Here is a 26,511-nt window from a genome sequence, read left to right on the forward strand (position 1 = left end):
CCAGATTCCAACCACCCTCTGAGTGAAAAGGAGAATCCCAAGGCATTTTATACGTATGTAAAGAGCAAGAGGGTAACCAGGGAAAGGGTTGGCCCACTCAAGGACAGAGAAGGGAATCTATGTGTGGAGCCAGAGGAAATGGGCGAGGTACTAAATGAGTACTTTGCATCAGTATTCACCAAAGAGAAGGACTTGGTGGATGATGAGTCGAGGGAAGGGAGTGTAGGTAGTCTGGATCATGTCGTTATCAAAAAGGAGGAGGTGTTGGGTGTCTTGCAAAGCATTAAGGTAGATAATTCCCCAGGACCTGATGGGATCTACCCCAGAATACTGAGGGAGGCAAGGGAAGAAATTGCTGGGGCCTTGACAGAAATCTTTCTATCCTCATTGGCTACAGGTGAGGTCCCAGAGGACTAGAGAATAGCCAATGTTGTTCCTTTGTTTAAGAAGGATAGCAAGGATAATTCAGGAAATTATAGGCCGGTGAGCCTTACATCAGTGGTAGGGAAATTATTAGAGAGGATCCTTCGGGACAGGATTTACTCCCATTTGGAAACAAATGAACTTATGAGCAAGAGGCAGCATGGTTTTGTGAAGGGGAGGTCGTGTCTCACTAACTTGATCGAGTTTTTTGAGGAAGTGACGAAGATGATTGATGAAGGAAGGGCAGTGGATGTGGTCTATATGGACTTCAGTTAAAGCCTTTGACAAGGTCCCTCATGGCAGACTGGTACAAAAGGTGAAGTCACACGGGATCAGAGGTGAGCTGGCAAGATGGATACAGAACTGGCTCGGTCATAGAAGACAGAGGGTAGCAGTGGAAAGGTGCTTTTCTGAATGGAGGGAAGTGACTAGTGGTGTTCCGCAGGGATCTGTGCTGGGACCTTTGCTGTTTGCATTATATATAAATGATTTGGAGGAAAATGTAGCTGGTCTGATTAGTAAGTTTGTGGACGACACAAAGGTTGGTGGAGTTGCGGATAGTGATGAGGATTGTCAGAGGATACAGCAGGATATAGATCGGTTGGAGACTTGGGCGGAGAAATGGCAGATGGAGTTTAATCCGGACAAATGTGAGGTAATGCATTTTGGAAGGTCTAATGCAGGTGGGAAGTATACAGTAAATTGCAGAACCCTTAGGAGTATTGACAGGCAGAGAGATCTGGGCGTACAGGTTCACAGGTCACTGAAAGTGGCAACGCAGGTGGATAAGGTAGTCAAGAAGGCATATGGCATGCTTGCCTTCATCGGTCGGGGCATAGAGTATAAAAATTGGCAAGTCATGCTGCAGCTGTACAGAACCTTAGTTAGACCACACTTAGAATATTGCGTGCAATTCTGGTGGCCACACTACCAGAAGGACGTGGAGGCTTCGGAGAGGGTACAGAAGAGGTTTACCAGGATGTTGCCTGGTCTGGAGGGCATTAGCTATGAGGAGAGGTTGGATAAACTCAGATTGTTTTCACTGGAACGACGGAGGTGGAGGGGCGACATGATAGAGGTTTACAAAGTTATGAGCGGCATGGACAGAGTGGATAGTCAGAATCTTTTTCCCAGGGTGGAAGAGTCAGTTACTAGGGGACATAGGTTTAAGGTGAGAGGGGCAAAGTTTAGAGGGGATGTGCGAGGCAAGTTCTTTACACAGAGGGTGGTGAGTGCCTGGAACTTGTTGCCGGGGGAGGTGGTGGGAGCAGGTACCGTAGAGATGTTTAAGAGGCATCTTGACAAATACATGAATAGGATGGAAATAGAGGAATACGATCCCCGGAAGTGCAGAAGGTTTTAGTTTAGACAGGCATCAAGATCGGCGCAGGCTTGGAGGACCGAATGGCCTGTTCCTGTGCTGTACTGTTCTTTGTTTGTTCTTTGTTCTCAAATCCCCTCTAAACCTCCTGCCCCTTACCTTAAATCAATGCCCCCGGTTATTGACCCCTCTGCTAAGGGGAAAACGTTTCTTCCTATCTAACCTATCTATGCCCCTCATAATTTTGTATAACTCAATCAAGTCCCCCCTCAGCCTTCTCTGCTCTAAGGAAAACAACCCTAGCCTTTTCAGTCTCTCTTCATAGCTGAAATGCTGCAGCCCAGGCAACATCCTGGTGAATCTCTTCTGCACCTTCTCCAGTGCAATCACATCCTTCCTATAGTGTGGTGCCCAGAACTGTACACAGTACTCCAGCTGTGGCCTAACTAGTGTTTTATACAGCTCCATCATAACCTCCCTGCTCTTATAATCTATTCAGCTAATAAAGGCAAGTATCCCATATGCCTTCCTAACCAGCTTATCTACCTGTGCTGCTCCCTTCAGTGATCTATGGACAAGTATACCAAGATCCCTCTGACCCTCTGTACTTCCTAGGGTCCTAGCATCCATTGTATATTCCCTTGCCTTGTTAGTCCTCCCAAAATGCATCACCTCACACTTCTCAGGATTAAATTCCATTTGCCACTGCTCCGCCCATCTTACCAGCCCATCTATATCATCCTGTAATCGAAGGCTTTCCTCCTCACTATTTACAACACCATCAATTTTTGTGTCATCTGTGAACTTACTGATCATACCTCCTATATTCACATCTAAATCATTAATGTACAGTACAAACAGCAAGGGTCCCAGCACTGGTCCCTGCAGTACACCACTGGTCACAGGCTTCCACTCGCAAAAACAACCCTTGACCATCACCCTCTGCCTCCTGCCACTAAGCCAATTTTGGATCCAATTTGCCAAATTGCCCTGGATCCCATGGGCTCTTACCTTCTTAACCAATCTCCCATGCGGGACCTTATCAAAAACCTTACTGAAGTCCAAGTAGACTACATCAACTGCTTTACCCTCATCAACACATCTAGTCACCGCCTCGAAAAATTCAATCAAGTTAGTTAGACACGATCTCCCCCTGACAAAGCCATGCTGACTATGCCTGATTATTCCCTGCCTCTCCAAATGGACATTAATCCTGTCTCTCAGAATTTTTTCCAATAGTTTCCCAACCACTGATGTTAGACTCACCGGCCTGTAATTACCTGGTTTATCCCTGCTACCCTTCTTGAATAATGATACCACATTCGCTGTCCTCCAATCCTCTGGTACCTCTCCTGTGGTCAGAGAGGATTTGAAAATTTGTGTCAGAGCCCCTGCTATCTCCTCCCTTGCCTCACATAACAGCCTGGGATACATCTTATCTGGGCCTAGGAATTTTCCACTTTTAAGCCCGCTAAAACAGCTAATACTTCCTCCCCTTCAATGCTAATATGTTCAAGTATATCACAGACCCCCCTCCCTGATGTCTACACCTACATCGTCCTTCTCCATAGTGAACACAGATGAAAAGTAATCATTTAAAACCTCACCTATGTCCTCCGGCTCCACACACACAGATTGCCACTTTGGTCCCTAACGGACCCTACTCTTTCCCTGGTTATCCTCTTGCCCTTAATATACTTATAAAACGCCTTAGGATTTTCTTTTATCTTGCCCACCAGTGTTTTTTCATGTCCCATCTTCGCTCTCCTAATTACTTTTTTAAGTACCCCCCTACACTTTCTATACTCCTCTAGGGCCTCCGCTGTTTTCAGTGTTCTGAATCTGCCATAAGCCTCTTTTTTTTTTCCTGATCCAATCCTCTATATCCCTTGACATCCAGGGTTCCCTGGACCTGTTGGTCCTACCTTTCACCTTAACGGGTACATGTTGCCTCTGAACTCTCACTATTTCCTCTTTGGCTCCCACTGGTCTGATGTAGACTTTCCTACAAGTAGCTGCTCCCAGTCCACTTTGGCCAGATCCTGTTTTATCATATTGAAATCGGCCTTCCCCCAATTCAGTACCTTTATTTCTGGTCTATCTTTGTCCTTTTCCATAGCTACCTTAAATCTTAGAGTTATGGTCACTATCCCCGAAATGTTCCCCCACTGACACTTCTGCCACTTGTCCGGCTTCATTCCCTAGGATTAGGTCCCGTATTGCCCTTTCTCTTGTAGGACTGTCTGTGTACTGGCTCAAAAAGCTCCCCTGTATGTATTTTAAAAATTCTGCCCCCTTTAAGCCTTTTGCACTAAGACTATCCCAGTTGATATTGGGGAAGTTGAAATCCCCTCCTATTATTATCCTATTATTTTTACACCTCTCTGAGATTTGTCTACATATCTGCTCCTCTATCTCTCCCTGACTGTTTGGACACCTGTAGTACACTCCCAGCCAAATGGTTGCCCCCTTTTTGTTTTTAAGTTCTATCCATATGGCCTCATTTGAGGAACCTTCTAAGATGTCATCCCTCCTTACTGCAGTAATTGACTCCTTGATCAATAATGCTGTGCCTTCCAGACTGACTGAGTTTTTCTTTTATATTTGACTGTGTATCACTGTACCTCCACTCTGTATCCCACCCCCTGTCAAATTAAGTTAAACCCCCCCCCCCCCCCCCCCCCCCCCCTCAACAGCACTAGCAAACCTCCCAGCAAGGATGTTGGTGCCATTTCGGTTCAGGTGCAACCCGTCCAACTCGTACAGGTCCCACCTTTGCCAGAGTCAGACCCAGTGATCCAGGAAACTAAAGCCCTCCCTCCTGTACCATCTCTTCGGCCATGCATTCATCTGCTCTATCCTCCTATTCCTGTACTCACTAGCACGTGGCACCGGGAATAATCCAGAGATTACAACCTTTTTAATCTGCTACCTAGCTCCCTAAATTCTTGTTGCAGGACCTCATCCCTCTTTCTACCATTGTGTACCACGACCTCTGACTGTTCACCCTCCCCCTTCAGAATGTCCTGCAGCTGCTCTGTGACATCCTTGACCCGAGCACCATGAAGGCAGCATACCATCCTGGAGTCACGTTTGTGGACACAGAAATGTCTATCTGTACCCCTTAAGATAGAATCCCTTATCACTATCGCTCTTCCACTCCTTTTCCTCCCCTCCTGTGCAGCTGAGCGACCTGTGGTGCCACAGACTTGGCTCTTGTTGCATTCCCCTGAGAAGCTATCTCCCCCAATAGTATCCAAAGTGGAAAATCTGTTAGCTAGGGAGATGGACCCAGGGGACACCTGCATTACCTGCCTAGTTCTTCTACTCTGCCTGGCGGTCACCCATTCCCTTTCTGCCTGAGCAGTCTTTACCTGCGGTGTGACCACGTCCATGTATGCGCTATCCATGATGATCTCAGCCTCGCGGATGCTCCACAGTGTCTCCAGCCGCCGCTGCAGAATAGAAACGTGGATTTCGAGTAGCTGCAGCTGGAGACACTTCCTGCACACGAGTTCGCCCTGAACGCTGGAAGTGTCCATGACTTCCCACATTGTACAGGAGGAGCACTCCACGTTGCTGAACTGCCCTGCTATGACTTACCCTTAATTTATCCCCTTAAATTACCCAAAAATTAGCTGATTTACACTAGGGACCTTGATTACATAAAAAAAAACTACCTACTATATTAAAAAAAACTGTAGACCTTTCCCTTTACTTTTAGTTACTAGCTATTTAGAGTTATTCCCTAATAGCAGTTACTCACCAACCAATCACCGTGCAGCTTTCCTGTGCGTCACTGCTCACTTTGTTTTCAAACTCCAGCGTGCCTGGACTGCTCTCCTGGAAGGTAAGTAGTCCTGTGTTGTAGCTTCACCAGGTTGCCACCTCATTTTGAGGTATGCCTGGTGCTACTTCTGGCATGCCCTTCTGCACACTTCATTGAACCAGGGTTGTCTCCCGGCTTGATGGTAATGGTAGAGTGGGGGATATGCCGGGCCATGAGGTTACAGATTGTGGTTGAGTACAATTCGGCTGCTGCTGATGGTCCACAGCGTCTTATGGATGCCCAGTTTTGCATTGCTAGATCCGTTCAAAATCTATCCCATTTAGCACAGTGGTAGTGGAATACAACACGATGGAGGGTATCCTCAATGTTGAATGATATGCGACCAACATTTCTATGGTGATAATTTTGTTTGCAGTAATAGCTTTTCTCACGCCAGGATAAAAATTTGTGGAAAAGCATTTGTGTAGATATTAAGCGAGGTGAAAGGGGAGAAAATAATGACTTGCTATTGGCTGAGCAATACATCAGAGCATAGTCTGTTGATTTGTCCTGCACACAGCTAAGAAATTATACCTGTGCTAAGTACTACAGTTGGACAGTAACAAATTGGATAAATTATGATCACACTGTGACACCTTTGATAATCCAATTCTGAAATGGTTTAAGAGCAAATCGCATTGTGTTAATTAACTCTCACAACTCTGCTTTCAATGTATTTGCTTCATTGTTGCAAATTACTAAAACTTCAGATGCTTTTGAAACAGACATTATGCAGGAGTAGCAGTGTGCATTTGATTAAAGCAACTCCATGGAGCAAGATGATAAAAAGTATATGAGCTTTGCAGGGAAATTAGACCAATTGGGATATCCCTTTTAGAAAACCGCCAGAGGCACAATAGGCTGTATAATACTGTTATTTGAGATCTGGATCCCACTTTGCTCATGCGGCACAGGGAATTTCTGGGTGCCAGTAGGGCAATATGGGGCCTTCAGTGGACTGCAGTAAGATGTCAATGAATAGTTGACCATTGAGTTATGTTAACAGAGGTCTGCAAAAGATGCCTGCTTCCCTCTCCATGGCAGGAGCAAGTGGCCTGAATGGACTGTGGGAAAATGGGGGTGGTGGGGAAGCCGGTGGTGGCAGAGGATTCATTGCCTTTTCTAAAGAAAATGCCTTAATTTGTATAAATGTCTTTTCCCATAACTTGGAAGCAGTATGAATAAATAAAAATCTTAATACAGCAATGTTATATTAGCAGGGTGATTCCAAGTCAAACTTGTTAACAGCACTGTAGCCACGATTGATCATTAACTTAGGACGGACTTTCGTGAAGTCAATTGGAGCGGGAATAGAGGCGTGGGGGACTGGAGAATAGCAGTGGATGCGTCTGCCTGGAAATCCAATGTCATGACGCCAGTTCTGGATTTAGTCAACAGTGGGAAAGCACCAAGGCAGCGTTACTACCCCGATGCGATGGGACTGTCATTGGAATTGCTGAACAGATAGTTTTACCACATTTGCACACAATGGATTGCAATTCAATGGCGCTTTGGAATTAAGTGGATGATAGGTGGGCCTCATGTGCTTTCAAATCTCCAGCCATTGAAAGCTGCTGGCACTGAGGCGAGGTCTCAATGCCACGATGGGAAGGCAGCCATGAACAGTATCGGATAGGGGAAGAGGGGGGAGCAGAGGCCATCGCAGCCTGCAGGGCTGTGTGCTCTGCACCGGTGGGCTTGGTCTCGGGTGGTCAGCACAGGTGCCGTACAGCTAGGTGAGAGGGTAGGGTGGCCATACTGCTGGGTGAGAGTGTCGGCAATCAGCAAGGCTGGGCACTGAGGGCATCAGTGCTTAAGCCAAAAGGAGTAGCAAAGGCAAAGATGCCAGGGTAACTTTTGTCTCTGCAAGGACAGCGCTCTGGAGGCGTACTGATTACTTGGCATGGGTCTCTTACACCCTGTCTTTGTGGACCCCGTTGGCATGATGCAGCACCTCCGACAGAGGTGGGGGGGAGGGGGCGCCAAGAGGCAAGAGACAGTCTCATACATACTTACTTGCAGCCAACATGCTTGCCTTTGAGTAAAAGCAATTAAAAAAATGACCTAAGAGCACTCTACCTGTTGCTCCCTCTCTATTTGGGTTCCATGCCTAGTGCCCAGATCACTCACGAGCTCTGGCACGTGAGAGGCACTTACCGAAGGAGAGCTGAGCCTACCCACAGTGGGAGTAGAGTGAAGTCAGCATCTCACAGTTAAGGCATGAAGGAATAAGCATTTTTCACAATGAACGTTAACTTGAAAAGTGAATAAACTTTATAGCAGAAAACAAATGGCAAATTTCAAGCACGTGTGAACCTCCAAGTATATCTCGGTGGTTTTCTGCTTCTGCGTGGTGTGACCCCTGCGCTAGCAGCTGGACTGGAGGCAGGCGGCTTATCAGGCTTCCCCTTGGCCTGGGATGCCTTCAGCGGGCATCCTCTGGCTGCCTGAGGGTTTCCTGCACAGGTGAGGTGAGGGAACGCCCCCCACCCCCCCCCCCCCCTGATGTGGAGGTCACTCTCTCCTCCTCCCTTTCAGGGCTCATTTGAACCTCCCTGCTCACCAGAAAAGGACGAAGAGCTGGAGAAGCCTCCAGGTGCCTCAATTTCTCTCGCCTTGCCACTTCTGTGTTGAGCTCATGGCCAAGACGAAGGTCTGCAGGTCTGCGAGCATCTGTGGGATCTGGCTCACCATGAGGGTCGCCAACCTCTCGATCGAGGAAGCCATGTGCTCACATGCCTGAGACATGACAACACTCCTGGCATGGATGGACTCCTCATTGCCCACTCATGGCTGTACATGACCTCTGGCAGCTCTGCCAGATGTATCCTTACCTCTCTCTGCAACTGCAGCATGCTGTCGTCACCAGAGGCTCGTCATCAGCATGAGGCTCAGCATGGACCTGGTTACTCACAGTCCTCCAACTATCAGAGCCTTCGGCTGTCTCAGCCTCAGCTAGCAGCTCGGGCGAGTGTATGGTGCTCACACCAGCTTGTGACCCTGAATCTAAAGCTGAGCGCAAACCCACCAAGATGAAAGCATCTGCGCTGATGGAAGTGCAGGAGAATCATGGGACGGTGCATCCTCTGACTGCTGTCCCCCTTTAGATTGAGTCTCCTGCGGTTACTGACCTGCATGAGAGAACGCAAACGTATGGGTTAGGCATTGCAGATCTTATGATATCCATGTGTTTTGTGGATCTCCAGAAGTGTGCTGGATGTTGATGGAAGACAATCCTCACTCTCTTGCGCAGAGACTCTAGTCTCACCATCCGCAATTGAGTATGCGCCCTGGGTCCTTGCTAACTCCAATGTTTCACTCTCAGCTGCTGAGAGAAACCATATGTCTGCAATTCCTCTGACAGTTTATGAGATCTCCCTTTTATTATGGACCTGCTTGTCCTGCAAGTGGAAAGAGGGAGATTGTCATACTCCACAGGAAGAGCTACAAGACAGGTGTGCTAGTGGCAGCCCCTCATCCCCTATAGCAGAGCTTTCCTATGTGGCTGAACTGCACGTCAGCTCTCAGGGGAGGTAATGGGGTGATTTGTGAAAGAAGGTGGCCTATGGCCGAGATGTTGCCTAACTCCTTTGCCAGCGCCTTTGTGGTGCTTCCTCCACATTTCGCTCATGCTCCCGCGTAGTCACATGCAAAAAAGGAGAAGTAGCATTCACATTGGCAGATCGAACAAAGTCATTGACTCTCTTCCATGTTCCAGGGGATGACCCCATGGCTGCTGACCTCCTCTGTCTTCTCCATCCAGTCTTGCTTGGTCTGGCAGGAGGACCTCTTCTTGCCATTGCTGGAGAAGAGGATCTTCCCCCTTTCCCTTGCAAACTGGAGGATAATCTAAAGGGAGGCATCGCTAAACTGTGGGTATACCCAGTGTCTTTCCTGAGCCACCCTGCAGTTTTCTTGACAGAGGTGTCGGAGATCCAGGAGTCACTGCAGCACAGTCTTGGCAGCAAACAATGAATAACTCAAAGGCAGCAATAAAAGCAGGGCTGGTAGAGCTTTAAATATGGTGCTAGCACCTGCTCTTGTGTCTCAAATCCCACCCCCATTGCATAATTGGCCAGGTCCCACACCTTCATTATTAGAATTGGCCTCCAGTTGGGTGATTGCGGTGGGCTGGCCACAAATGTGACAAGTGGCAACACTTCTGGGTCTGCCTCCGGAAGCCGCGATGCAAACACTAAATCCAGACTTTGGTCTTCTAGCATCAACACTCCATCTCTTTGCAATTTATCAGAAGACTGTGAGAGCACTCTCACCTCTAATGCTATTCAAAGTGCTCAAAATATTAACTCTCATCAGCCAACTGAATGTAGCACGGATTGCATTCCTGACAAAAATTGAAGACAGATTCTGCTACACTGATAAGAATGCCATTGTTAAGTAGAAAATTAATATAAATGTGTAAATTATGTGTTTAGAAATCTAGATTCATGCTTTAAATAAATGAGGACAATCTTTCCAACCATCTCTAAGAAACTGCAGTGGAAAATATCTTTTCAGCATGTAGCTATAAAAAGAACATTGCATATGCATTTACTTGAAATATCACACAATGTCTAATGCACATTTCTGTGTCATAATTTTTCAAAAAATAAGAGGCAAAATAATGGCAATCACTTGTAATCCACAGACATTATGTGGAACACACTATCTACAAGACTCTTATTTAACCTTCATTGTAATTTTCCCCTCAATTAGACGTTATAGCATGAAAGAGATGTACACCTAAACTTCAGAAGCAAAATAATACATTGTGTTTTACAGGATAACATGGTCCTATTGTTGTTAAAAAGCCTAGTGGGGAGATTTTCTAATAGTGAAAAATCTTTATGTATGTGTGCACATTCTGGGCTGAATTTTACCCTCGTCGGATGGGAGCTGTCCACCGACTGCAAAGTCGGTGGCGAATCCGCCCAGCCTGGGGATCCGGACTGCATTTTACAGTCCCCAGGCCTTTAATTGGTCTGAGGCGGGACTTCCACCTCATTGAGGTAAGAAGTCCCGCCGAATGGAGCTGCCGGCCAATCTGCGGGCCGGCAGTTCTTAGTCCCAGCAGTGCCACTAGGAGCAGTGGCCACTGCTGGGACTGAAACCCAGCTTCAAGAAGAACCCGAAGGATGGCCCCGGGAAAAGGTTATGTTTTGGGGCCTCGCCAGGAGTTCTTGGTCGGGTCCCGACGTGGCAAGGGTGGTCAATTGGGGGGATGGGGACGAGGGCTGTGTTGGATGTTGGGGCGTCCGGGGTGGCCCTTTGTCGGGTACAGGGTACCTGATCATAAGGCCATCAGAAGGCCACCTGCTTTTGGCAGGCCCGGGCCGCCCGACTGGCCAAGGGTATAATCCCCATGGCGGAGGCCCTTAAGTGGCCGTTAACTGGCCACTTAATGGCCTTGACTGGCCTGGGGCAGGCGGTGTGGTTTTCGCCGCCGCCGCTCCGCATAAAGTGATGGCAAAAGCTAGAGCGGGTCGGTAAGGGCCCCTGAGCCTCCCACTCCATTTTACACCCCCCTGCCACAAACCCACTCTTTAGGGGGCTTAGAATTCCGGCCTCTGTCTCTCTGTCACACTTCTGATTCATGTCACTATCTGTTTAAATAAAAGAGGAAGTAAAGGCAGGTATTCGAATATTTATAATGACTGTCCAGAACCAGAACGTACAAGAGACAAGATAGGTCTGGGCTCTTAATTAACTTTCCCACAAATAAAGCCAAAGTGTCAGTCGTGGTTCAGTTGGTAGCACTCTCACCTCCGAGTCAGAAGATTGTGGATTCAAGTCCACTTAAGGAAAGCTTGAGCAATGCAGTACTGAGGGAGTGCTGCAATGTCTGAGGTGCCATCTTTCGGATGAGGCGCTAAACTGAAGCCCCATCTGCCCTCTTAAGACCGATGTAAAAGATCTCATGTTTTGAAGAAGAGCAGGGGTGTTATCCCTGGTGTCCTGACCAATATTTATTCCTCAATTAACATCACAAAGAGAAGTTATCTGGTGATCATCACATTGCTGTTTTTGGGAGCTTGCTGTGCACAAATTGACTGCCGCATTTCCTATATTACATCAGTGATGACACTTCAAAAATACTTAATTGGCTGTGAAGCACTTTGGATGTCCTATGGTTGTGCAAGGCACTATATAAATGCAAGTTCATCTTTCATTTTGATCTCCAGCCTGAACAGCAATGATTCTTCAAGAAGAACACATGGATGAGGTAATTAGTTAGACTTTGTGAATTTAGAAACGCAGGCCGGAATTTTACGTTGGCGGGAGGCCCCGCCCACCGGGCCCGGTGAGGCAAGGGGTGTCAATGGGGGGCTCGTTATTTTTAGTTGGGGTGGTTGAGACTTCTGGGGGGCCCTCCGTGGGGCACAGGGTGCCCGCTCATGAAAGCCAGCAGCAACCCCTCAGCCCGTAAGGAGGCCGCCACATTTTACCTGGTGGCCTTCTGGGGACCTTTGCTGCCTGGCCACCTATGGTAAAATACCAGTGGCGGTGGGAGGGGGCCCTTAAGTGGCAGTTAATTGGCCACTTGAGGGTTTTGATTGGTCTGTGGCAGCTGGGCCATTTCTCACCGCTGCTACCCCACATAATATTGCAGCAGGGACGGGAAAGCATTGGAAACGACACCGCTCACCTCCCACTCAATTTTACGCCCCCCCCCCACCCCCTGCCACCAGCCTGCTCAAGTTGGGGGGCTGTAAAATTCCAGCTGCAGATCCACTTAGCAGCAGAATAATACATTCTAAATTACATGGCGTGGCATAATGCATCTGACCTAATACAACTACATATTGTGATTTCCGCAGGAGATCCACTAGCATGCTGCTGCTTGTGTGTTCGTGTATGGATGTGTGAGTGTGTGTATAGAGTTAATAGATTGAAAGCCAAGCAGGCCTAATACAAACTTCCTTTACAAAATAATATTCATTGAAAGCACTCACAAATAAACCCTGTAACGTCCCCACCATTATTTGTGTATAGCTCAGTCAGTTCTCAAAGTTAACATTATTCAACCAAGGGCTACAATTTCTTGTTTAGTTCCTTCTTCCAGTAGATTGACACTCCAGCAGAGTATTTAGTCTTCATTCTAACCTCTAGGTAATGCTAGCAATCTCCCACTTCACCGTTCACCTTGTGTTTTAATTCTGTGGTGAGAACAGGTTGAAGAAATGTTTGCTACTAATGGTCATCAGCATCAATAGTTTGCTCTTAAAAACAAGCAAATTAGAGCACTTGCTCCAGACCTGCAGGAGCTGAATTATTGCATTTTCAGAAATTTATATGTGGAACGTTGAAGGTAAAAGCTTTTTCAAAAATATAGTAGTTTAAACATCTTGATTACAAGAACAACCATTGTGTAAGAAATTAAAACCCCTCACATTTGTTATTTCACATCGGGTTCAGTAACCTAAATAATTAAGGGGCTGAATTAGAAACCCAGACATCAAAATTCAAATCTACCATGGCAAGTGGTGACATGAATTCAATAAATTCAGTAATTTGTGGGCTAGCATCAGGGAAATGATCATGAAAGCTTCCAGATTGTTATTAAAACTGGTTCACTTATGTCTCTTAGGGAAAGGAAATCAGTAACCCTGATCAGTATGTTCAAGGAGCCTGGCGACTGTTTTCATCAAGTGCACAGGACACTTGGAAGCTGTCAAATTGGCAACCGATGCACTAGGCAGGGAATCAGGCACAGAAGATTGCACCCATAAATTGGTCACCCAACTCTATTTTACACCCAGGAATTGGGCACAATAGGGACTAATTTTAGCCCCCTAAAGTGTTTAGAGATTGTGATCTGTTATCATAAATTATTTTGGTGTAAGTAATGGAACGGAATTGTGTTAAATCTGTTTCCCAACATTTTAATAATAGTAATACCAATTTACTGACTGAAGGGAAGAGTGAACTAATAAGAGAGGATGGTCGAGTGATCCTCCCCTCCAAGTTTCTGCTGCTTCAGCAGTAGTTGGCGCTAATGTGACATTGTCAATTTGATTTTAAAAATATTCTGACAGCTGCGATCCTGAACTTGGTTTTAGAGGTTCCTGAGCAGATCCATTCGCATGTTGAGCTTTAACCTCAAAACTACTTGGCCAGAGAGTGCTTGTACAGAGACAAAATGCTATCCTTCCAAACATAGCCATCTTTCACTTTGCCAAAGGCTGAGATTTGTCAGGAAAGAAACAAAGTAGAAGCGTATTTCTGAAAAAAGAGGTTGGATATTGGTGTGTGATATTAATATTTCTCTCTTTGTATGCTGATAGTTCTATCCTGCTCTGTCATGCTCTTGCAGGACTAGTAGTGAATGGAGGATAATGTTAATCTTAAATCTCAATTAAAGGCTGATAAAGGGCAGGTGAAGAGGAATCATTTTTGCTCTTGCGAGCCAGTTGGTTTATGCAGCACTTTTAAGAACATAGCAAAATTGCTGACTTCTATTTGGATGAATGACCATACAAAGCTCCAAGTCCCTTTCTGACTTGCAGTCATTGACTGTTGTATCCTGGGCAGAGATAAAGCCAAATTAGATTTGGTTTGGTTTTGTTCAAGCACTGCCTTTTACCCTTGAGTAAAATTACTATTAACAAGTGCGACTTTAAAAACTGATAAAACGGCAGAGGTTTATATCAGCAACAAAATTGATGAAATAAGAGTTGAGATCATTTTTTCTTTAAAGCTGCCTTAGTGTGTGTGACAGGATAGGTTAATTTGAAAAAGCAGCACATTCAGATAGCGAGTCTCTAAGGTTTATTGAGTTCTGAGAAATTGTCTTGTTAGTGGCTGCAGAGAGGAGAGAAATGCAATTCAGTCACAAGGCACACTGAATATCTGTAGTCACCAAATTGGCTCATAGGAAAGATAAGTTTCAGTGAGCAGCTTACCACCAGAAAATATACTGGAACTTGAAAGAGGTCAGAGAGCCAAAATAAGGAAGCATTTCAAATATGACCATCTCTAAGGCTGTAATTAAATCAAATGGGCGTTGGATAAAATAATTTATACTCCATTCTGTCGTTAGTGATTTTTTTTTTCCCTCTGGCGTTGGAATGGCGGAGATTGCATTCCAGCCTTCAGCCTTTCTTGGCTATTTTATATAATCATATTTTATACAATATATACTGTTGGGAATATTTAGCTTTTTTGATATAAATTTGCTAGAAGCAGTGGGAAGCAATCACACTCGTCAACGTATGGCACAGACTTTAATCAGTGTGATAATGGTTACCCTGAAGGATAATCATGTTATTAGCTAGGTACTGCAATGTAATCCTTCCATTTTATGAAGGAGTTTATTACTTCATATTCTCCACAGAATGTGTAAAATATTAATACAGATTGATCCAAAAAAAAAGAAACAACTTAAAAGATTTATTTGGGTTATTGACTTTCCTCAGGGATAATCTGCTTGCAAAGAAAAGTCATTTTGGTATCAAAATTTAGATAGCCATAAGGTATGTAACAGGCACAAGGAACATGGAATTTGCTTGACAAGTGACTGGGTCGCAAATGCAGTAATAATAGAGAAAAATAATTTCTAAACACAGTGGATATTTGCCTCATCTTTTGCCTCTTTCCTTTATGCATGAATGTGGTAGAAAATACTTATTCTGTTTTTTTCCCCACGTATGTAAATCAGTATTCTGTTAGTGCTTCAGATTTCATAACATATTTTTGCACAAGAGATGTTGGCACTGGGCAATTAAGTACGTTCACACTTTGGTTGCTCGGTAGCAAGCATCAAAAGCTCCCCGGTTCGACATTACTCAGCAGATGCAGAGTGAAATTCTTATTATTCTGCTCCAACAATGTGTCTTAAGACTGACCTCAGCAGCCCACCCAAAATGTACCAGTAGAAAATTTTCAATTTCTTGTACTAGCCATTTCTGACTGAGATTATTAATTTAATCCCAATTTTAATTCTGTGCCTCCCAGCTGTGGGATTGTGTGGCAGGAGTAGGAAATGGACCTGAATAGTAGAATCATCAGTAAACATCCGCCCTCTTGACCTTATGATGGAAATAAAGCAATTAAGGGAGCAGCTGAGGTTGTTGGATTAATGGACATTGCCCTGAGGAACCCGTCCAGCAATAACCTAGAACAAAAATGATTGTCCTTCAACAACCTTGACGAGCTTCTTTTCTGTCAGATATGACTGCAACAGCTGGACAACTTTCACCTTGTCCATTATTGACCTCAGTTTTGCTGGGGCACCTTGGTGCCATGCTCAGTTGAAAGCTGCCTTGATATCAAGCTTAGTTACTGTCACCTCACCGTTGGCATTCAACTCCTGTGCCTGTGCTTCAATCAAAGTAATGATGAGGCCTGAAGTTAAGTGAATCTGGCAGTACCTGCACTGAGCAGCAATAAGCAGCTTATTGGTGAGTTGGGTATTGACACTTTGCTGATGATTGGGAGAAGGTTGAGAGAGTGTTAATGGCTGGTTTGATTTATCCTGCTTTTTGTGGCTAGTCCAAACCTGGGCAAATTTTTACTCTATTGAGTAGATGGCAGTGTTATAACTACACTGGGATAGCTTGTTTGGGAATGGGTGGATAATTCCAGTGCAGAGATCTTCAACATTGCAGGTAGAATATTGTCAGGGCCTATAGCTTTTGCTTTGTGCACTCATTTTCTTCTGAATGTCATGCGAAGTGAATGAAATTGGCAAAAACTGGCAGCCCTGAAGCTGGGAACCTCTGGAGGAGGCCAAATGGGACTGTTCACTCGACACTTCAGACTGAAGATGTTTGCAAAGTCAGTTGTATTCATATGCTGGTGAGTGCGTAGTTGAGGATGGAGACATTCATAGAACTTGCTCCTCTTGTTAGTTACCTAACTATCCACCATCATTCGCGACCAGATGTGATATGACTGCAGAGCTTTTCTCTGATCCATTGTTTGGGGGACGCTTATTTCTGTCTCTAGCCTGCTATGTTTGGTTCTTAGTATGCCAAAAACCCGTGTTGTAGCATCACAAGGTTGGTGCCTCATTCCAAAATATGTCTGATGCTGATCCTGGCACTCCCTTTACATTGAATTAGGGTTGATCTCCAGCTTATTTGTGATTTGTCACTTCTAGGATTGACTTTTCCAATGCTCTCCTGGTTGGATGTCCATCTTCCACTCTCCAAAAATATGCTGTCTGTATCCTTTCCTGCACTAAGACCTGCCCAATCGTCACTCCAATCTTTGCTGCATTGGCATTTCCATTAGTTCCTAATTACCCAAAGCATCCTCATGTTGAAATTCCTTCATGGCTTTGCCCTTCTCTATCTCTGTAACTTCTTCCAGTCCTGTAATGTCCACAAAAATTCTCCATTCATCTGATTCTGGCCTCTTCTACATCCTTATTCCCTTCACCCCAACATTGGTTGTCAATCCCACTAGGCCTCACACTCTGGAATTCCCTCCAAAGCCTCTTACATCTGTCTCTTTCTTCTCCTTTAAGACAATCCTTAAAATTTACATCCCTTCTAATAAGAACTATTTTGGGACAGCATCCATTTTTGTCCAATAACATCTCTGTGAAATGTTTTGAGACATTTTTCTACATGAAAGATGTTCTATGATTGCAAGTTGCTGTTGTAAATTGTGATTCCAGGTTCCCACTTTCATAGAAGCTGAGAAATGACTGAATTGATCCAGCCTTCCATGTATCCTGAATAAGACTCAAGTCTGAGCTGAACAAATAATGGAGCCATTTTCACAAGATAATTTGTAAACAAAATAAAACTCATTACATATTTTTCTGGTTGTGTTTAATTTGCTAGATTGGTATTTGTTTACATCCTGTTGTATTTCGTGAACCACTTCTACCCTTATTCATAAAAAAAATTATTCATCACCCTGCTTGTATCCGCTCCTAGTAGTCCCAGTTTCCTCCTGCAATTAGGAAGCAAACAGAAGTGGCCCAACCAGCCTTGATGGTGATTAGTTTTCACCTCTTCCACCCTTCACCTCAGGCCAGCACATCACTGCAGCAGCATGTTAAATTCAGGAACTCACTGTGTAAATAACCAACACTGCAAAGCAACATTTTTACAATTGGTGTATTGGCACACTATACACAATGAACTATGCCCATTGATTGTTGTTTTAGTATGGCTAATATTTTAATTTTTATTCTTCTTTAGCTTAATGTTTTTGGTAGAATATACTTACTGAGATTTGAGTATCAAATATTGTCAACTTAAACAAGCTTACAACTTGTTACTTTTTCCATGTGTGTATCACAGTTTTCTGCAATTGGATTTGCTTATTCAAAGGAAGAGTTTTAAAATCAAAATGCCTATCTACAGGAATGCAAGAACCAGGTTGGGGTGACTGAAGCGAGAGTACAGAGACACTTTGGAATTAGGCAGTAGATTTAAATGTCAACCGGAGTCATTTTTATTGAGGAGCAACAGACTTGAAGTAACTGGGAATGTCAGTGATGCATATCAAATAAGAAATGCTAGGACATCCCATAATGCCATTAATATATCACCACCACTCTAATCTTTGTTCAGGTTCTAAATATTTAGGGACAAAACACACATGCTGTTCGTTCCTCTTTGAAATTTTGCAACTGATTAAACAATAGTTAAGTCTGAAAAAATACTCCTGTAGTAACCACCTCATGTATATTCCACCATTCTAATTTTCTCCCCTTATCCTTAATTTCCTGAAGGCAAACATTCATCCTCAGTTCATCATAACCTGGTATCTGTCTAGAGCCTAAGCCAATGAGCATGCATCGTACCTGACCTCGGAATGTTTGATGCCAATACTAGGTTCAAAAGAGGGAAAGGTTTGATTGCATGGTTATCATTTACCTTGATGAAACATATTATTGGAAAATATATATGTAAAAGGTCATTTCTCATTATTACTTCTACTGCACTATTAAGCAGCTAAAACAATTATTTCTCAGTATTTTCACTTGGGATTGTAACAGTTATTGGAAAATTAGAATAATACTGTTTGTGTATGTACAATGCTGCTAATAATTCTAAATTTGGATGGACCAGAGTCAGTGCCTACCAAAGTGTGTTACCAATAAAATCAACCCCACACCATTACAATTGCCTCATCTAGGTTCACGTGAAGTGTTGGTTTTGTTCTTGGTACCTTTGCAACTTCCTAATGGCACAATATTTTTAAGATATTACCAAAACAGTACAATACTTAATATTAGTAAACCATTCTATTCAGAATTGTTGCATCTTAACTGTTGAGTATTGTTTGTAACCTGCTGCAAAAAGTCAGACTTCTGCAAAAGAAATAAAAACAGAAAATGCTGGAAATACTGAGCTGGTCCGGCAGAATCTGCGGAGAGAGAAAAAAAGTTAACATTTCGGGTCAAAGCCTTTAATCAGAATTGCAAAAGAAAATTGTTTGAGATGTTGTCACAAAATTGCCTAGCATTATAAATTGGGCAACTTCAATCAATCTGCCTGTGGAGGCTGGATTATAGTACTGGAACTCAGCATAAATGAACCTCTAGTCAAGCAGACTTTATAACTATGTATAGATGTTTTCTTCCACAGACAGGCTTGGTGGCTACTTAAAATGGAGATTTAATTCACGTTTATGTTGGGTGTACCTTGCAAATTCTCTTTCCTGATTTGGCCCTGCTAAAAAAGACAATTACACCAAGTTTTAGATTTTTATCCAGGTTAAAAAAAAAACTGCAACGGCTTTCAAAATTCACAAAATGCATTAAAATTCTTTTAAATGTAATTGGGAACTCTCTTAGTCAAAGCTGAGAAATTTGGATACAAGCCCAGGAAGTAATTCATGGCAAATAGCTCTGCAATCTCTTTTGTCTGATCAAATGGTTTATATTCTACTTCTTCACTTCCAAGATCCATCAAATAGGTAATCCCATTTAAGTTATACAATTCTACATTTATTTTGCTGACTGCCATTTAATATTGAAATAAATGTTAACAGCCATAATTGGGTACTACTAATTCAGAAAACTTAAAAAAAGGTATGTTTCCTTTTTGATGTTGGCTCTCTTTTTTTTAAAGTTTTGGCATGACCAAGAAAGCAGACAACTTCCTCACCTGTTTGTATGAGAGTGGATAGTGTTCCGTCCATTCATGTGCTTTTTGTATTATGCTTTCATTAAGATAGGGAAAGGATAAAACCATCTCTGAGAGCTACATTTAGCTGAGATGCTAGAGGTTCAGTCACCTTCTCGTGTTGCATACTCTATAAAGAAACAAAAATATAATATGAAGCTTCAGAACAAGGAAGTTCACTTCCAATTCAAAATGTTCAACAAAAGTACATTCTATTAAAAATCAAAAACTCAGCGAGAAGGTTCCATCCGTGACTTCCTAAGGAAGTTAAGGATAGTATTAGATGAAAAGAAGAGGCTTATAATGTTGCAAAGATTAGGTGCAAGCCTGAGGACTGGGTGTGTTTTAGAAACCAGCAAAGGGCCACCAAAAAGGTTGATAAAAAGGGGAAAAATAGAATGAGAGTAAACTAGTCAGGAATATAAAAACAAATTAAAGATCTTTTACAAGTATATAAAAAGGAGAGTAGCTAAAGTTGCTTAGAGGCAGAGACGGGAGAAAGTATCATGGAAAAAAATGAGGAAATGGCAGAGACATTGAACAAATAATTTGTGTTGGGCTTCACCATAGAAGACATGAGTTACATACCAGAAATAGAGGGTAACCTAGGGGCTAATAAGAGTGAGGAAATTAAGGTAATGGACATCAGCAGGGAAAAAGTAATGGAAAATATTTAAGGGACCAAAACCTGACATCCCCAGTATCTTTTGGCCTGCATCCTAGGGTTTAATTGATTGATTGAGAGATACAGCACTGAAACAGGCCCTTCGGCCCACCGAGTCTGTGCCGACCATCAACCACCCATTTATACTAATCCTACACTAATCCAATATTCCTATCACATCCCCACCTGTCCCTATATATTTCCCTACCACCTACCTATACTAGGGGCAATTTTTATAATGGCCAATTAACCTATCAACCTGCAAGTCTTTGGCATGTGGGAGGAAACCGGAGCACCCGGAGGAAACCCACGCAGACACAGGGAGAACTTGCAAATTCCGCACAGGCAGTACCCAGAATCGAACCCGGGTCCCTGGAGCTGTGAGGCTGCGGTGCTAACCACTGCGCCACTGTGCCGCAGTGAACATCACCGCAAGCTCGAGGAGCAGCATCTCATCTACAGATTAGGCACACTACAGCCTGCCGGACTGAACATTGAGTTCAATAATTTCAGAGCATGACAGCCCCCCATTTTACTTTCATTTTTAGTTTTTTTTTGTTTTTTACATTTTTTACAATCTTTCTTTTTTTTGCATTTATTTCATCTCATCTTAGTTTGTTCAGTTTGCTTACCCACTGTTTTTTTCATGTTTGTACTTGCTGCTGTTCAATCTTCAGTCCGTTAACACCTTATCTGTACTAATGCTTTGTCTTTCAACACACCATTAACATGTTGTTTGCCTTTGCTCCATGACCTTTTGGTCAGTTATGTGGCCTTGTCCAATCTACACCTTCTCCTTTGTTATCTCTTGCCCCACCCCCACCTCACTTGCTTATAACCTGTGAAATTTCTAATATTTGTCAGTTCCGAAGAAGGGTCACTGACCCGAAACGTTAACTCTGCTTCTCTTTCCACAGATGCTGCCAGACCTGCTGAGTGGTTCCAGCATTTCTTGTTTTTATTTCACATTTCCAGCATCCGCAGTATTTTGCTTTTATTATTGTAGATGGTACACACTGCTGCCACTGTGCGTTGGTGGTGGAGGAAGTGTATGTTTGTGGATGGCGTACCAATCAAGTGGGCTGCTTTGTCCTGGATGGTGTCGAGCTTCTTGAGTGTTGTTGGAGCTGCACCCATCCAGGCAAGTGGAGAGTATTCCATCACACTCCTGACTTGTGCCTTGTAAATGGTGGACAGGCTTTGGGGAGTCAGGAGATGAGTTACTTGCCACAGGATTCCTAGCCTCTCACCTGCTGTTGTAGCCATGGTATTTATATGACAATTCCAGTTCAGTTTATGGTCAATGGTAAGCCCCAGGATATTGATGGTGGGGGATTCTGTGATCGTAATGCCATTGAATGTCATGGGGAGATGGTTAGATTCTCTCTTGTTGGAGATGGTCATTGCCTGGCATTTGTGTGGCGCGGATGTTAATTGCCACTTAGCCCAAGCCTGGATATTATCCAGATCTTGCTGCATTTCTACACAGACTGCTTCAGTATGTGAGGAGTCGTGAATGGTTCTGAACATTGTGCAATCATCAGCGAACATCCCCAATTCTGACCTTATGATTGAAAGAAGGTCATTGATGAAGCAGCTGAAGATGGTTGGGCCTAGGACACTACCCTGAGGAACTCCTGCAGTGATGTCCTGGAGCTGAGATGATTGACCTCCAACGATCACAACCATCTTCCTTTGTGCTAGGTACGATTCCAACCAGCGGATAGTTTTCCCCCTGATTCCCATTGACTCCAGTTTTGCTAGGGCTCCTTGATGCTATACTCGGTCAAATGCTACCTTGATGTCAAGGGCAGTCACTCACACCTCACCTCTGGAGTTCAGCTCTTTTGTCCATGTTTGAACCAAGGCTGTAATGAGGTCAGGAGCTGAGAGGCCCTGTCAGAACCCAAACTGAGCATCAGTGAGCAGGTTATTGCTAAGCAAGTACCGCCTTGATGGTACTGTCGATGACACCTTCCATCACTTTACTGATGATCAAGAATAGACTGATGGGGTGGTAATTGACCTGCTGAGTATTTCCAGCACTTTGTTTTTATTTCAGTAATTGGCCAGGTTGGATTTGTCCTGCTTTTTGTGTTCAGGTCATACCTGGGCAATTTTCCATATTGTCAGGTATATGCCAGTGTTGTAGCTGTACTGGAACACCTTGGCTAGGGGCGTGGCAAGTTCTAGAGCACAGGTCTTCAGTGCTGTTGCCAGGATGTTATCAGGGACCATCGCCTTTGCAGTATCCCATGCCTTCAATTGTTTCTTGATATCACGTGGAGTGAATTGAATTGGTTGAAGACTGGCATCTGTGATGCTGGGGACTTCAGAAGGAGGCCGAGATGGATCATCCACTCGGCACTTCTGGCTGAAGATTGTTGCAAATGCTTCAGCCTTATCTTTTGCACTGATGTGCTGGGCTCCCCCATCATTGAGGATGGGGATATTTGTGGAGCCACCTCCTCCTGTTAGTTAATTGTCCACCAACATTCACGATTGGATGTGGCAGGACTGCAGAGCTTAGACCTGATCCATTGGTTGGCAGGCTGCAACTAGTGGAATGCCTCAAGGATTGGTGCTGGGGCCTCAGCTGTTTACAATCTACATTAATGATTTAAACAAAGATACAGAGAGTAATGTATCTAAGTTTGCTGACGATACAAGGCTAGATGGGAATGCAAGTTGTGAGGAGGACACAGAGCGGCTGCAAAGAGATTTGGACAGGTTAAATGAGTGGGCAACACAGTGGCAGATGGATTCTATTGTGAGGAGGTCTGAGGTTATTCATTTTGATAGTAAGAATGCAAAAGCAGAATATTTTAAAAGGCGTGATACTTGTAAATATTGATGTTCAAAGGGACTTGGGTGTACTCGTACAAGGAATACAGAAAGTTAGCATGCAGGTACAGCAAGCAATTAGGAAAGCAAATAGCATGTTGACATTTATTGCAAGGGGATTGGAGTACAAGAATAAAGAGGTCTTGCTACAATTGTACAGGGCATTGGTGAAACTCACCTGCAGTACTGTGCGCAGTTTTGGTCAATAGATTTAAGGAAGAATATACTTGCATTGGAGACAGTACAGCAAAGGTTCACTAGATTGGTCCCTGGGATGTGAGCGTTGTCCTATGATAAGCTGAGTAGTATTCTCTGGAATTTAGAACATCCCATTGAAATGTACAAGGTTCTGAGGGGGCTTGACAGGGTAGACACTGAGAGGTTGTTTTCCCTGGCTGGGGAATCTAGAACACGTGGGGAACAGTCTCAGGATAAGGGGCAGATTATTTAGGACTGAGATGAGGAGAAATGTCTTCGCTCAAAGGGTTGGAATCATTGGAATTCTCTGCCCCAAAGGGTTGTGGATGCTCCATAATTGGGTATATTTATGGCTGAGATAGACAGAGTTTTGGTCTCTCGGAATCAAGGGATATGGGGAGCGAGCAGGCAAGTGGAGTTGTAGCCAAAGAATCAGCCATGATGGTATTGAATGACAGTGCAGGCATGACGAGCCGTATGCTCTACTCCTGTTCCTATTTCTTATGTTCTTAGTACCAGTCAGTACTACTCAGACAAAATGTCCCATAGTAAAGGACTTTTTTCCTCCAAATGCTGTTCTGCCTAAAGCTCATGGAAGTAAATCAACTATATATTTTTTTGAAGTTCAGCCTATTATATGTTGACCCTGAAACATCCCCTCAGCTCTATAATTTTTCAATATTCAGTACAGATTATGTGTTCTTAATTGTGTCTGAGAACCCTATTACGTTGTTTGTTGGATGGGAATAAGTATAGTATCATAATTCTTAGAACATTATGAGCAGAAACATTTATACTTAATTGCTAATTTTTGCCACGGTAATTGGAATAATGTGGAGCCTGTTAAAATACATCAACTTATGTTTGTTTATAAAACCAATTTGTAAATTCATCACTGAATATGGGATTATGGCTAACTTTGTAAATGCTGTACATGATAAAAGACTACCTTGCAGATAGTTGGTCAGCTCTCAAATGGTCTTGTCTTTCTTGGTAATAAGAATTTTAACCTACTAATTTGCTTTAGGACATCTCATCTAAGTTAGCTTAATTAACTTTCTTTTGATGGAATGTCTAGAAGCCTCTGATAATACCTTAATGACATGCAATTTCTAGATGGATCTTGGCATTGGTGTGATAATTAGTATGTGTCACTTCTGAACTATTTCCAAGTTTACATTGTATTTTGTACTTCTGAAGTAATATGTTTCATCAAAGGCATAGAACACTACCAGTAAAGCATTAATTTCTATATATTCCTAATTAAAACAGAATATTAGCATCTGAAATGTTATAAAATAAAGTGTAGTGTATATAATTATGCTCTGAGCTCTAAGATGCTAATTATGAATTTTGTACCTTTTTACATTCATAGATTTAAACTTCACTTAAGTTTAAAATGTAATAGAAACTTGCTAGCCAGAATTTTACGCCACCCCAATGAGCCAGATGGTGGTGGGGAGTGGGGACATAAATTGGAGCAGGAGGCTTTCCCGACCCACTCCCGTCTCTGCCCCCCCGCTTTATGTAGGGTGGGGGGTGCGAAAAACGACCCTCCTGCCCCAGGTCAATCAAGGCCCTCAAGTGGCCACTTAAGGGCCTTCGCCCGCCTCCACGTGGATTTTACACGTGGCAAGTGGGCATTCTAGAGCCGGGAAAAGCTGCCTGGCAAAGCCAGGCAGCTTCCGAGCTTCTCAGTGGCGGGGGTGTAGCCCTGCTTATCGGGCACAAGGTGCCTGATGGAGGGTCGCCCCCACTACCCCAACCACCCCCAAGACCCAACACTCCCCCCTTACCTGGACTCCCGCTCCATGTCTTCCATGGTGGTCAGCTGGGCTGCAGTCCCAGCAGTGGGCCACCGCTCCCAGTGGCGTTGCTGGGAATAAGAGCTACTGGCCCGCTGATTGGCCGTCAGTTCAATGAGGCGAGACTTCCTCCCTCAAGCGGTGGAAGTCCCGCCTCGGCACAATTAAAGCCTGGGAACCCGTAAAATACGGAACGGATCCCCGGGCGAGGCGGAAGCAGGTTCGCCACCAACTTTTCAATCAGAGGCCGGCTCCCGTCCACCCAATGTGAAATCCCAGCCACTGTGTACCCAGGCATTCACATTGAAATGATGTGTATATGACATTTACAATTTGTTCCAAAAATGTGTGGGTTATTTCTGCTTGATATGCTAACTTTTCACACTGAATACATCAATTACTGAAATATTTATTGGAAACAAACTTTTTTTAGCAATGGCTAATGTGTAAACTGTAGCATATTTTGAGTAATGCAAATATGAGAAATGTTGCAAAGGATATGCATCGGTCAGGGGACAATTTGACAAAATGAGTTCAAATTCTTTTCAGACGAATGAGATGAAGGTATTTTTTTTTTCTGTTGCCTATAAGAGCTCTGTGTGAAAATATTTTGGGCAGTCACAAACAAGTGCTTAATAGATTTATTTCCACAGCAAAGAATCATCCCTAATTCGTCACCTAAATTGCCTGTTGCAAATGAAATCATTCACACTGGTTCAGTTGGGAGTGTTCTTGTGAAACTAAGTTTAAGGCATATTGTTGGTAAAACTTTATTCTGCTTTTTGCTATACTTGTGTTATGATCTTTGGTTCTTGATATTTTTGTCATGCTCAGCATCAAAGGTCACTCTCATAAGCAAGTTGCTTCCTAAGAACCAGTGTGTGACTTTAAATGCACAGGAACTGATAATATAGCATGCAAGGGATTGAACAGAATCTCTTGTTGCTATGTAGAGCTTGTTTGATATATCAAAAGCCCTTGTGATCTTCTGGACTTTGGAAAGCAATAGAATAAACGCTCCTTCGGACTGTGGCTTAAGCTATAAACAAATAGATGGCAAACAACGAGGAATGCACAATGCGTCATGTGGACATAGACAGGTTAGCAGAATGGGCAGACAGACAGCAGATGCAATTTAATGTGGAGAAGTGTGAGGCAATACATTTTTCGAGGAATTGGCGTATGCACCCAGGAAAGATACTGAAGGAGGTGGATGAGCAGTGAAATGTTGGGGTAATATATAATTCTTTGAGAATGAGAAGTCAGGTGTACATCAAGCCATAACTTCTAATATTATTTTGGGTTTTACAAATGGATAACATTGATAAGTTTGTAAA

General features: G+C 43.6%; 1 protein-coding gene across 4 annotated transcripts in view; it reads left to right on the top strand.

Moving 5' to 3' along the window:
* The window catches only part of snx29 (sorting nexin 29), a 659,344-nt gene that overhangs the window by 560,273 nt on the left and 72,560 nt on the right, over positions 1–26,511 (top strand). The window contains exon 20 of one of the 4 annotated variants that reach the window (XM_068056251.1): positions 17,197–17,285. The exons of the other annotated variants lie outside the window; for them this stretch is intronic. Within the exon in view, the coding sequence (XP_067912352.1) occupies positions 17,197–17,226 (30 nt within the window). The 3' untranslated portion in view covers positions 17,227–17,285. Of the gene's footprint in view, positions 1–17,196; positions 17,286–26,511 lie in introns of those variants that run through there. 4 annotated transcript variants of the gene reach the window in all.

Source organism: Heterodontus francisci, chromosome 24, assembly GCF_036365525.1.
Source record: "Heterodontus francisci isolate sHetFra1 chromosome 24, sHetFra1.hap1, whole genome shotgun sequence".
NCBI lineage: Eukaryota > Metazoa > Chordata > Chondrichthyes > Heterodontiformes > Heterodontidae > Heterodontus > Heterodontus francisci.